The following is a 12,868-nucleotide window of genomic DNA, read 5'->3' as shown; positions in this document are numbered from 1 at the left end:
CGGCTCGGCCGCGGGGCGGAGCGGGCGGCGGGGGCGCGGGGGGCCGGGCGCCCCGCGGAGCGGTGGAGGGGGGTCCCCGCAGCCCCGGCAGCGCCGCCTCCGCTCCCCGCCTCCCCGCGCTCGGAGGGCGGGGAGCGGGGCCGGGACTGGCGGCGACGTGAGCCCTTTGTCGATGCGAAGCTCCCTTCCGAGGCGCTCTCCGCGCCGGAGGCGGAGGGGCCGCACCGGCACCTCGTCCTCCGACCGCGGCGGACTCCGGGCAGAGCCGCCGGCAGCATGCGGCGCCCCCCGCTCCTCCTCCTCCTCCGCCGCCTCCCCGCACAGCCGCTGCTCTAGAGCCCGGCGGGGCGATGGGCAGCGCTGCCCGCTGAGCCGCGGCGGGGCCGTGCGAGGCGCGGGGATGTGGCGGCGGGCGGCAGGCGGCGGGCGGAGCGGGGCGCGCCCCGCGGGGCCCGGCGGAGCGCCCGGCACCGCTCCCCCGCGCAGCGCCCGGCCGTCGGGCGGCGGAACGGGCCTGGCCGGGGCCGTCGTGCTGCTGGGGGTGATCGTCGCCCTCCTGCCGAGCGCCCTGGCCGAGCCGGGTAAGGAGCGCGGCGGGGGCGCGGGGGGCTGGGGGCGGGCGGCCGGGGCGGCCCGGCGGCGGAGAGCAGCTGTCACCGGGCACCGCTGTCACCCGGCACCTCTGTCACCGCCCTGCCCGCGGAGAAGGCGCCGCTGGCGCGGAACGCGCAGCTCTGCGGGGAGGCTCGGGCTTCCCTGCACGGAGGAAGTTGCCGCCGCCTGCAGAACAGCCTCACCTGCTGCAATGGCAGAGGGTCTCCCGCCTGTCTAAGCCGTGATTTCAAAGGCGAGGGGTTGAAAACGTGAAATCTACCTTGTGCCGTGTAATACTCTAAGTGTCGGGGGGGCGGGGGGAAATCCAGGCTCTTCCTCATTGTCTTCCGCATCTTTTTTACCCATTCTTTGAGCAGAGGCTCATCCGTGAAAAGGGGTTTTCTGCCTTATCCTGTGGGCAGCCTGTGCTGCATTTGTCCGTCTTGGCTAACGCAAAAATAACAGCTTTTCCTATGGGACAGACTGGTTGGATTAGCCCTTGTTTCTTGCAGAGAAAGAGGTACAGGCAGAGGCTTTTGTTAAACCAAAGGATCGTTTCTAGTGATTGTCCGTTGTGTGTGCCGGGGAGGAGGGGAAGATAAGGAGGGGTTAGGAGAGGGCAAGCTCTGCTGAGATCTGAGCACTACATCTCAAATGCAGCTGAGAGCTCCGACAATTTCTGGATTATATTTTTGCTGTTTCCCTTGACTTTTTGAGTCAGGCAGTGTTCTGTGCTCTCCCGACTTCTTACGGCAGTCGATATATTCAGTGACCTCAATGCAGAAATAATGACTGTTGCTAGTAGTTATTCTGTGTGCCAGATACAGATGCCAAATATAATTCTAAGGCTATGCTAAAATAATAGAAAGAGGCTAAATTTGATATATGGCTAGATTAATCCCATGGATTTAAGAAAAGAGCAGGGATGTCGATCCACATTTTGAAGCTGTTAACATGAATGTACAGTAATCATACACAATTGATGTCAGTTTTATAGCCATAACACAATAAGGGTTCTCATTTGCAGGTTGTAGGTTGGTGGAACAGTGCCTCAAACTTCATTACTTCTCCGAACATGTAAATACCATGGTTTGATTTATCTCTATAAGATAAACTGACTTGTGATCAGAGAAATGGCTAATTTTTCACCTGTGCTTGGCAATTCAGTCTGGATTTCATATGAACTCTTGTGCCATGTCTAAATTATGAATTGTACCTTCACTTGGAAGTAGCCAGGCTTTTACAGATTAATTTTAAAAGCTGAGGTATTTCTGACAATGCAACAAGACATCTCTTTACACTCAATCACTAGATTCAAGAGTAGAATGAAAAGTATCTCCAGTGAGAACATATGAAACACTGTCTGCTATTGAAGGTGGGGCAAAATGTGTAGTAGAGCTAGGTTTTCAAACAAGAACATTAGTTTTGTCTAAGAAGGTTAACCTCTATATGTTTACATAGAGTTTACTACCTGTAGTTCTGGATTTCTGTTAAGCAAACACACTTACTGATTCGTGTGATTATTACTGTAATGTGTATGGTTCATAGAGCAGGTCTACTGCCATGAAGTCCAACTGGCATTACATGATGCGTTAAACACTGGGAACAATATTTGTCATGCTGTTTTTACTACAGCTTTCTCCACTGGGGAATATTTGCGTCAATGGAAAAATTACATACATATGTATGTACATACGTACACATTCACAGATAATTATTTGGTTCTTTTCTTGGGCTTATGAGCAACACATGGCATTGCTGTGTGTGAAGACCAAACAGAGAACCTGGGGCATGTAGGATAAAGAGTGAAGTTTTATTCTGGTCCTAATGCTTCAGAAGACACCTGATCCCTGAGATGATATCTGTAGTAACAATATTTCCTTTAACCTCACTAAAAATTCAACACAAAGGGGAGAGATCTCCCTGAAAAGAGATCTTGACATGATGGAGCACTGGGCTACCAGGCACTGGGAGCTGAGAGGTTGGTTATCTCTGTGTTGGGGCTCAGAACCAGACCTCAGTGCTGGCCAGTGCCTCGGGACATGTTCACCATGGACTACAGAGTGATTAGGATTCAAACAGCAGATGAGAAGCTTTATTTTTAATTTTAGAAGTATTTTATGCTTCTTCAGCTGGATAAATACCAAACTGCTCAGTGAGATGCAGAGTTAATCATTAATTTCCACAGTATGTCAACCCCAGGACCGCCACTTGAATTCGGGTTGAAAATAAAATTACATTGTCCACCATGATCAGAAGTATATAACTGTGGTTTCTGAGGCATTATAGAATAACAAGTGCAAAAATTCAGTCAAACTACATATATCTGTCAAGAAAGGAAAAAGTAATGAGGCAGAAATGAATGAGCAAATGTGTGGTTTTGGACTGACTCCTACCATCCTCCTGCCTCGTGAACCAGAGGCAGGAACTGTGGGAAGCCATTTTCCTTGGGGGAAGAAGAGAGGGGCAGTTTCTGAAATGAATGTAACTTTGAAATGCAGCTGTTGAAAGCTGGTCTGGTCTCGGTGGACTGTCTCAGCCGGTAAACACATGTGGCACTATTGCTTGAGTAAAACAGGGCTAAAGGCACGATGCTCACAGTTGTGTTGCCCGTGAGCTTAATCAACTGATTAAGGCTGCGGGAGGTGGGGGGGCTGGGGAAATAAAGTTTTAAGAAACATTAAAATATACCTTTTACATTTTCCATCATCCCTTATGGTTGTTTATGTAGGCTGTTTGAATGATAAACTTGTCAGGGAAAGGTCCATTTCTTCCTGCGTTTGCTGGCTAGCACAGTGAGATCTCACCTTAATTAACAATGATTTCAAAACCAATAACAACGCCTCCAGCAGAGTGGTGGCTTCTCGCAGCTGGAACTTTGATAGAACAACTCAGAGAGTGCTCCTTGCCAGCTGCTAAATTGCCAGTCCCACTTCCTACAAACGGCTGCTGTCCCCGGATTGCAGCTACTTCAGCACTGACTCAGTGCCTCTCAGCTCCTCAAACTCCACAAAAAGAGCCAGAATTGGCACATCTGGAAGTGTACGGGTTGGTGTTCCCGTTGCCAAAGGGGCTGCTACAGAGGTGAGAACTGTGAGAGTATCAGAGTGTGGTGTCGTTCCCTGGATCCAGCTCTGCATTGAGGAAATTGGTAAGGGTGTAGAGAAAGGTACCTCTACACCTCCTGTGGTTGATCTCCAGGGTTACCAATCCAGTATTTTAGAAAATCAATAGTTTCAGGTTTGTCACATCTCTCTTTTGATATTCTGATTATCTCAACAGAATAAAATACATGCAGATATCTACCCTGTGATAGAATAGTGAAGCCTTCAAATTCTGACTCATTTTAATCAAAATCAAACAGGAATCTGCAGCATGGGCTGAAATAATTAGGCTACCAGGAACATTAAAAGTATGCTTCTGTGTGTGGATTTGAAGATTTGATGGGTACACTTGGTATAGATCCACCAGTCATGAGTTTTCTTCTTCCACTAGATTCCAGGGCCAGAGTTATTCTCCACATTAGCTGATAAAAATTATTTCTGGTTTTAGTATTCATACAGATACGAGATATTTTAAAGTCACATCTACTGAAACAACTGTTCTCTATAGATTAAGGAACTGGTATCTTGGATGAGGTTGACAAGTGTCTGTGCTTTGCCTGTAAGGAATACTGACTGGCTGTTTGAGACCTATGGATAGAAAAGAACTTTTAAATCTTATTTGCCATCATGTTCGGTCACCCAGTAGTATACTGAATATCTTGCATCCTCCTGATCTTTACTGTACTATTTTACACTTGCTTGAGGCCAGGTTGATGAACAAGAGGAAGGGGACTGTGAGTAATTTTCTGTTTATGGCATTTTCTTAGTCATGTGGGAATGGTTGTTTCTGCTGAAGTAAATACTGATGGTATTTGCATATGAATTTAGGCTTGAATGTCCAAACATGTCAACATTTCATTTAAAAAGAATGAGCATTTCAGTGCTTATTTACTGTTTAACTCCGTTCTGCTGAGTCCAAGGAAGGAACTACTGCACTTACTGAACTAATTGCATTTTACTGCTAATCCTGAGGGTGGGACATGCCTTCCTACTAAGAAGGTGGGATAGCACTGGTGGGCTTTGGACATAGGGCATTGTGCTGGTTTGACTGAAAATTATTTCCTTTTCTTCATGCAGTTAGAAAGCTTTCTTTTCCATAGCTAGCATGGTCATTATTTGGACTTTGAGAACAAGGAGACAACATCCCAGGACAGAGTTAATGTTTTCAGTTGCTCTGGTCTGAGAACCAAGGACATTGTGAGCACTCTTCCCACAGGTGTGAGGCATTGTCATCTTCATGGTTCGAGGCAAGGCTGGCAGCTCCAAGAGGAGTTGAGCAGAAGATGGGCAACTTCTTTGAGCTTTCTGCCTTTCAAATGTTGGTCAAGTCTAAACCTTCACACCCATGAATTCCTTGGTAATACCTTGCTTACTGTCTTCATGTCCTACCTAAGACCCAAATACACAAAAGACAGGGATCCACAGCAAAGATTTTCAGATTCCATAAACTAAACCTCAGAGTTTATCAAGAGAGTAATAAAATATCGCTTTGAAAAAAAACACCAGGGTCTTCCCTTCTCCCTCCTTAAACATAACTTTCAATAGTTTCAGATTTGGGAAGGTCTATGACAGAAGATCTAGGATTGAAAAAGAAGAGCAAAGTCCAGGCTTTGAAGTGACATTTTAGTGGCAGTCCTGCGTACATGCAGAAGGATATAAAGGGAACATCTGCATCTCATAATTTTTGTCACAAGAAGAAAGGGCAGTTACATTCTTAAAATCTGAAATGGAAATATGGTGCTGATGGGTGTCTGAAGTGCAACTTTGAACACTGATGATGCTTTTAAGCGCCTCTCAACAGCAGCTATAAGTGACTCAGTTTGACTACTCCTTTTTAAAAAGAGGAGTTATTGCAGAAAATGGGAAATCTGAAGATATAAGTACTATGGGCCACTCTTGGATGAAAAGAAATTATTATGTTATTAATGTTTAAATAACAATTACCTTTGCAGGTATGAGGTATATACAGTGTATAGCAAAATGTAACGCGTACAATATTTCTACTCAATCTTAAGGTTAAACTAGGGAAAATTCCTTTCTGAATTCTGGGAGTAGGAGGAAGGAGGGAAAAATGTAGGAACTTTCAAAGATGGAAAAAACAGAAATTCAAACTTAGAAGACAGTTCCTGTTTTCAGATTTTCTCCACCACACATTGCTGAGGGTTTGAAACTATCTACAATGCCTTGTCTAACATTCTGTCACCTATTAGCAATATACCAGTGTTGCTCTTTTAAGGGAAATGCCTGGGTTGATTCCTACTGACTTTGAACAGGAAGAATATATGGGAGAAAGTAGAGAAAAAACTATGTAAGACTCTAAACATTAACTGTTCTGGGAATATTCTTCAATTTTCAGGTATAATTATCAGGTTTGATGCATCAGTTGAGGAAGCAGCAGTAGCTCTTCATTTGAAATGTCTCCTGTATTGCCTGCATGTGTGTACATTTTCTTTATTATGACTAAAAATCCTGTACAGAGTGTTTCAAAAAGATGGACCCAATTTCAAAGGAGTAGTCATTTCAAATTGGGTCCATCTTTTTGAAACACCCCGCACGTTGAATGTAGTGATTTTGGTTGCTCTCTAGGAAAGTCTTTCTACACGATATACGTGCTGATCATGTGCAGTATTTTCCTAAGTGCTCATGCAGATGGGTGGTGATAAAAAATTCCTGAAGCAAGCCAATATAAATTAAAATCCATCTGTATACCAGTTAATAAAAAAGCAGCAGAAGTCTCCTGCATCACTCAACTGTTTAGTGGTATGACAATCTCACTGCAGTGTCTTTGGCTGAATATAAACAGAAAAAAAAAAAAAAAAATTGTTGCCCTGTGTTTGAGAGGTATGGATTTTGTAAATTAAACCCCATCTGGTTACTAGCTAGGGTAACACAAGAAGGTTGTTATATAAATATGAGTAACTCACAATGCTAAGAGACAGAGTTTGTTAGTAAGTCAAAAGAAAGGCTAAACATTTAAATGCATTGAAATTAGAATGTCAAAAAGCACATTCCAAAGGAACGTAAAACAAAGACGCAATTCTTTTCCTTGGTATCTCTTAAACAATGAAATAACTGAGGCCAGTAAAATATGTTGGCAACCAATGTAAAAATGGTAAGACAAAAGGTGAAAAACTGAAGTGTATCCTTGGGAACAGTTTGTTCCCAAGTACTTCTTTGTTTTGAGAAGAATATAAATGACTTACATTATGTGATGTTGCTCATTACTGAAATTCTGAAAAGGTGATTTAGAAGAAACCATTACAGACTTGTTCTTTCTTTATGTAGTTTTCTTTTAAATCTGATGAGTAGCTTGGGCAGATCAATGTGTCAGTGATGAATAAATGGATTTTTATAAGGGCCATGGATGGTTAAGAAAGGGAACACATCTTTACAGTTTTCTATCATTGTAGTATGCCCTCAAAGCGAGGTCTTTAAGCCAAATTTTTTAGGAATATTTTAAAAAAATTGTAAAACCTTTTTTATTTGTTTGTTTGATTGTTTGTTCTAGCATCCTCTAATTACATGATACTGTAATTTTTGAAATGCTTTTCTGATCTTGTCCTAAAACATCTTGGCTGGGTGATTTTCAGACCAATATGGGCTTGATTCTTGTGGCAGTTCAGTATTCTCAGCTGGGTTTGTCTGAAGTTCTTGATGCTCAGCAGCTTTGAAAGTCTCGAAGTGTGTAGCTGCTGAAGTAGATACTCATGTAAAAGCAGCCTTGAAAAACTTTCCATTGTTGACTGGCAGCCCACAAACATGCTTGAAATTGCCCAGCTTTTGCCCACAGATGTTGGTAACAGAGATGTTTTCAGACCTGCAACCTGCTGAATTTATCAATATATTTTCCTATGCAAGGTTCGGTATCCAAAATTCATTACTATTTCAAAACAAAAGTTTGACTTAGTGGAGAATTAGAGCTTGGGCTCTAAATTGACTACAGGCAGTGATCTTCTGCTGGGCAAACAAGCAAGGGTGTTGCTTGGAGAGTTTATGGGGTGCTGTTTGTGGCTCCACTGCTATAAAAAAAAGCATTGTTTTCTGTACCTACATTTTTGTACCTACCTACTTTACCTACAATTTTCATTGACTAGTGAAACACCTATAAAAAGCTTATGTAGTCCTGTCACATAGTTAATATGAAAATATTGAGTTGCTTTCAAAAGGAATTTTACCAGATTGTCACCTACCAAGAACTGTGAGACACCTTTATATATTACTGAGAAATCATATACAAAAATCTTGTTGACCAGCTAGGGTTGGTCCTGAACATGTACAGAATTTCCTCTGGTCATCTCACATCCAAAAGTATAGTGCAGATTGGAAAAGAGTAGTCATCAGCCATAAGAAGGAGTACAGAACATGGAAAAAATGTATTGGTAAGAGATTTTTAGATGTTTAGGTCACAAAGAAGTCACTGACATTGGATTTGTCTTCTGTATAAGGTGGACCATCAGACTTCTCTTTGTTTTAGTGACTGATAAAAGTGTGGTCGCTCTGGAGAGAGAATAACTTTTAAAAGGCCATGAAGTCCTAATTAGAATTTTTCAGGGACTGGGCAGTTCAACACAACTATTGGCACGCGTGTTATTATCATGTTTAGAAATATATATAATTTCCAAACTGAATTTGTCCCACTGCATTTCCTAACCACCCTATCTACCAGACACAATAGTGCTGGAATCCCTTGTCCATGCATAGCTATGCATACACTATGATCAAGTCATGCCTTTCGCTTTGAGTTCTCGGATGGTTCAATCCAAGGCATATTTTCCATGTCTTTTGTCATTCTTTCAAGTCCCCTTTGAAGTCTTTCCAGTTTGATGTCCCCCTGGAACTGCAGCTTTCAGAGCTGGTCTGGTAGTCCTGGTTCATCAGGAACAGACATCGGCAACAGTGTTGTATGTAATATAGTTTTTTGTTGTAGTGCTGACCTCCCCGTATGTAAGGACTGAATTAAGGCTACTTCTGTAGGAGTTCCCATTGATGTGATTACTCACCTCTGCTTCCAAGATTTATTTTTTTAGAGTAAGTCTACTCTGCAGGCTTTAGCATAATTGAGAGAAGCAAGATTAACGATCCCTGAAGCTTCAATGCTTCTCCTACTTGTGGAAGCTGCAGTCTGCTCAGTAGACTTAACCCTTCATCATTGTTCCCCTCTGTAGTTACTCTTATCCCATGAAACTGATCTACAGTCTTTATTTCCAGATGTGTGATTTGATACTTAACTGCATCTGCCTGCCTCCTTTATTGTTCATCACCTTCCCCATCATCATCCGAGAGCTTTTATCAGAGACAGTTTTGACTTCCTCTGGGTAGATAAAATTGTTGAGGAGTGCAAGGCTGAGAATCTGTCCCCATGAGAATCTATTAGAAACATTGCTGCTCAATTTAATTATTTAAAACCTATTGCATATGCACCATATTCATTTTATATTTTATTAATCAAAATGTGAGATATAAAGTCAAATGCCTCATTGAAATATAAGAATATTGGATCAAATTTGTAGTCTGATAGAAATATAAAATTAATTTAAAGTGATTCATTGTCTGTAAAAATTCGTTCCTGGACATTAATTATTCCATCCTCTTTTTGTTCGTCATTAATCAAATCCTTTCTCTACTAATCCAGTCCATCAGCAGCAGCAATATCAAAAATCTCTATTTGACAGTTCCCATTTACCCTGTTTAAATGTCACAATATTCTAGAACAAAGATAAATACTGTTCTTTGTTTGCTTTGTCTCCTAGCACTAGGACTAAGGGGACAATCAGCAACTGAGAAAAAAAAATCATCTAATTCAAAACCAGTCAATGCTGCTTCATGCTTCCTCCTGCTGTAGGACTTGCTGCCATGAAAATGGGTGCTTAAGAACCCCCAAAATGTAGGTCTGGAGTGCTCTGTAGTAGTGCCTGGCTGCACTGGCTAACAGAGACTGCATGGATCCCGTTTGGTTCAGAGTGGCATTTCCCGTGTTCCTGTATGGACAAGAGACTATCCAAAATTTGAATAACTGGCACTAAAAGAACATGAACTGTAAGCTCCTGGAAAACCAAACACTGCTTGGGCATAGGGGACACTTCTCCTGAGGGCTGGTTTGTGAACCACCATGGAGATACCTGGAAGTCACCATGTGTCCATGTGTCCCTGGTTTCTCTGTACCCAGCCGGTGCTCAGGGCTGCCCCATCTTCCCAGCAGCACCCTTGAGGCCAGTTCATCAAGCCAAGTGCTGAGAGCTGTGTGTAGAGCTGAGTTTAAGAGAGGTGGGGATTAGGGATTGCCTAAAGAGAAGAGGACAAGCATGCTGAGTCCAATGGTCTTTCCAGTAGCAAACTGTGTAAAATTATTTTCTTTGTAGGTACTTTAGGCAGAGCTAAAGGGATGCTAGGTGAACACTGTTAAGACTTTATTCCTCAAATGCAACTAAAGAGTTGGGGTGTCAGAACTGTATTAGATGGAGCTTGACCTCTTGTGCTTCTTGCAATAATTTATTTGGGAGCTGGAAATACACTTGTGGAAATCCTGGCTCGGGTGGAGGCTGCAGAAACTTTGCTGCTGGTTTTCATGTGGGTGAGATTTCAGTCAGTTTGTTTTCCTTTTGTGATGACTGTGGCTTCCTTCTTTTTGCAGCGTGGGTCTCAGTGTCCTAGCTAGGAGACTGGAATGGCATTTTCATATTAATCTCCTTTTTGTCCTCTAAAAGACTCCTGGCCAGCCACTGCAATTAATGAACTCTTGGAATGCTTGTAGGGAAGCACATATAATGCTTATCTGAAATTAAACTGCAGTCCTCCACCACACTGCAGAATGCTGATCCCTATTAGATTAACTGGCTGGGCAGTGTATGTTTTGTTGGAAGGCCAACAGCTTGTTTGAAAGATCAGTGATAAATTAGAAGTAATAGATAAGGAGAATAGTGCTGAGATAACAAAGGATGGAATATTCAATGTTTATCAGATATTTTAATATCTCCAATATTTTCAGTGAATGCAGATAATTAAAGAAATAATCTTCCCAAAGAAATAATCTTACAGGAACACATTTCGGGAATGTGATTTGTTTTCAACAATGTTAACTGTAGGCTACAATGATGTAGTGTATTATGCAGAGTATATGTACAATAGATTTCTGTAGCTATCATTACAACTGTCCAATCAAAGAAATCTCTGTATAATTTCTACAATTACTTAACTGCTAAATTGATTCTAAAATTGTCTTTTATGCAATTATTGCTGAAACCAATGCTATCTACTCATGCACACGGAAAATTTCTTAGCATCATTGTAGCCAGCCTAAATTCACCGTAATTATGTTGACTTCTTTAAACTATTTGGGTATTTCCATGACTAGTTAGGCCTAGACATGGGTATCTTGGCTTTCAGAGCTGGTCTGGTCCTGCTCACCTGGGAAGCAAAAGGAGGAATCACACAGACCTCAGTCGATGTGGATGGAGACTCTGATCTGCGAGTTGGACAGACGGTTTCTCTTGTGAAATATAAGTTTATAGAGATACCTCTGGGAAAGGTATTTTCAGAAGGGGGAATATTTCCTGTTTGTACTATAGTAATGACCAAGGAAATAGGCAAAACTGTTATGGAGGGCAGTAAGTATACAGGATGAGAGTAATGCTTTCCTAAAGAAGTACATGCTTATACAAATTACAATTCCCATTTTAAGGTGCCCAGCATGTCATACTGCTAATCTGTTGAGCCCTTCAGTGACTAGGACAATGTCAGTAAAATACAGTAAGGAATAATCTGGAAGCTAAATATGTGTAGTATGATATTTGAGTTATCTACGCCTTCTTAAAATCAGTTTTCCCCTTTAAATAAATGATGGGTTGTTTCAGTAGATATGATGACTAGCCTGAGAGCAGAGTACAAAACCTACCTGTATTAGTTAAACTGATGAAGTCCTGAGACGTCTGTGGATATGACATTTTCAGGAATACCATGAACTTTATTTCAGTTCAGACTGGCATGTAATTGTTATTTTGTTATTGTTGATGTCTCTTTCTAGAACGAAGGAAGAGAAAAATACAGTGATATGTGTATTTTAAGTCTTAGTCATGCTTTTTTTGTTTTTAGATCCAAATACGCTTTGGTTGAGAATTAAGACAGGTGTATTAAATAATGTGTCTCCCTATGGTCTCTCTTGGTTTCTTTGCTTTTGTAGAAAAATAGTTTGGGAGTAATTAACTTCAAAAATGTATATGTCTTACCTTACATCACCCTCTAGTAAAATACTGGGTTCTTACAACAGTAAGTCAATTTTTGTGTGTGAAAGCTGCTGTGAGCAGCAAATTCCACCTTTTCGGTATCTGTGTGTATATCTGGGTGTTCCAGCATATCTTGGTAGAAATAACATTGTTTTGCCTTTTAAGCACTGAATGTGTACTTCTGCAAACAAAGATTTATTAATTACAGAGCACCTTCCTCCTTTACAGTCTTTTTAATATCAGAAGAATGTTATTCTTTCTTGTCAATGCTATTTAAACATATGAAAAGTTAAAAAAAATGATAGCAATTATCTAATGAAAAGTAATGCACTTTTATTACCCTGTTCCTGTATGAAGACTTACTCCCATCAGAGTAACACTTATAACCCTTTTATTGTATCAATATCCTTCTCAATGATAATATTGGCAATTATTCTTGTAAACAATTGAAGGATTGCCATTTTATCTGATGCCACAGTCTCCTTAGGGAACCTATTTTTTTCAAATGAATTTTACCACTTGATAATTTCCATGACTAGAAGGGAAACATAATCTCACTTAGAAGCAAAGAATGTGCTTTATTTGCTTTGTATTTAATACAAGTAGATTCTTATAACTGAGGTGGCAATATGATTTGGAAAACTTAGATTAAATGGAGTTTTATGCACAAGGTCTTTTTCTTTTTTTCTTAAAATACGTGCTGACAGTGTTGCTAGACTTATTTTAATGAGGTTTCTGGTGCATGTTTTTGTCAATGGGGTATAATAAGGATTATTTTTAAGTACTTGCCAATGTGTACGTATCCCGTTGTGTGGTAAAAATTGTTCTTAGGAGTATTTTTAGGCTCGCTGGTTAAGCTATCTTTGCTAGGGAAAACATAGTAATATTCAAGAAAAGAGAGCGAAGTCACTTAAACATTCTGGCGTGGCTTTACAAACATCTCCTGTGGCT

At 41.4% G+C, this 12,868-nt stretch overlaps 1 protein-coding gene across 1 annotated transcript in view; it reads left to right on the top strand.

Moving 5' to 3' along the window:
- Positions 1–400: 400 nt before the first annotated feature.
- Positions 401–12,868, top strand: part of KIAA1549L (KIAA1549 like) — a gene marked incomplete at both ends in the record, with an annotated part of 127,992 nt that continues 115,524 nt past the window's right edge. The window contains one exon of the mRNA XM_082057864.1: positions 401–581. Coding sequence (XP_081913990.1) covers positions 401–581 — 181 coding nt within the window. The remainder of the gene's footprint in view (positions 582–12,868) is intronic.

This window comes from Streptopelia decaocto (assembly GCF_964273445.1).
Source record: "Streptopelia decaocto genome assembly, chromosome: 7".
NCBI classification, from domain to species: Eukaryota; Metazoa; Chordata; class Aves; order Columbiformes; family Columbidae; genus Streptopelia; species Streptopelia decaocto.
This window is presented reverse-complemented; position numbering and strand designations above follow the sequence as displayed.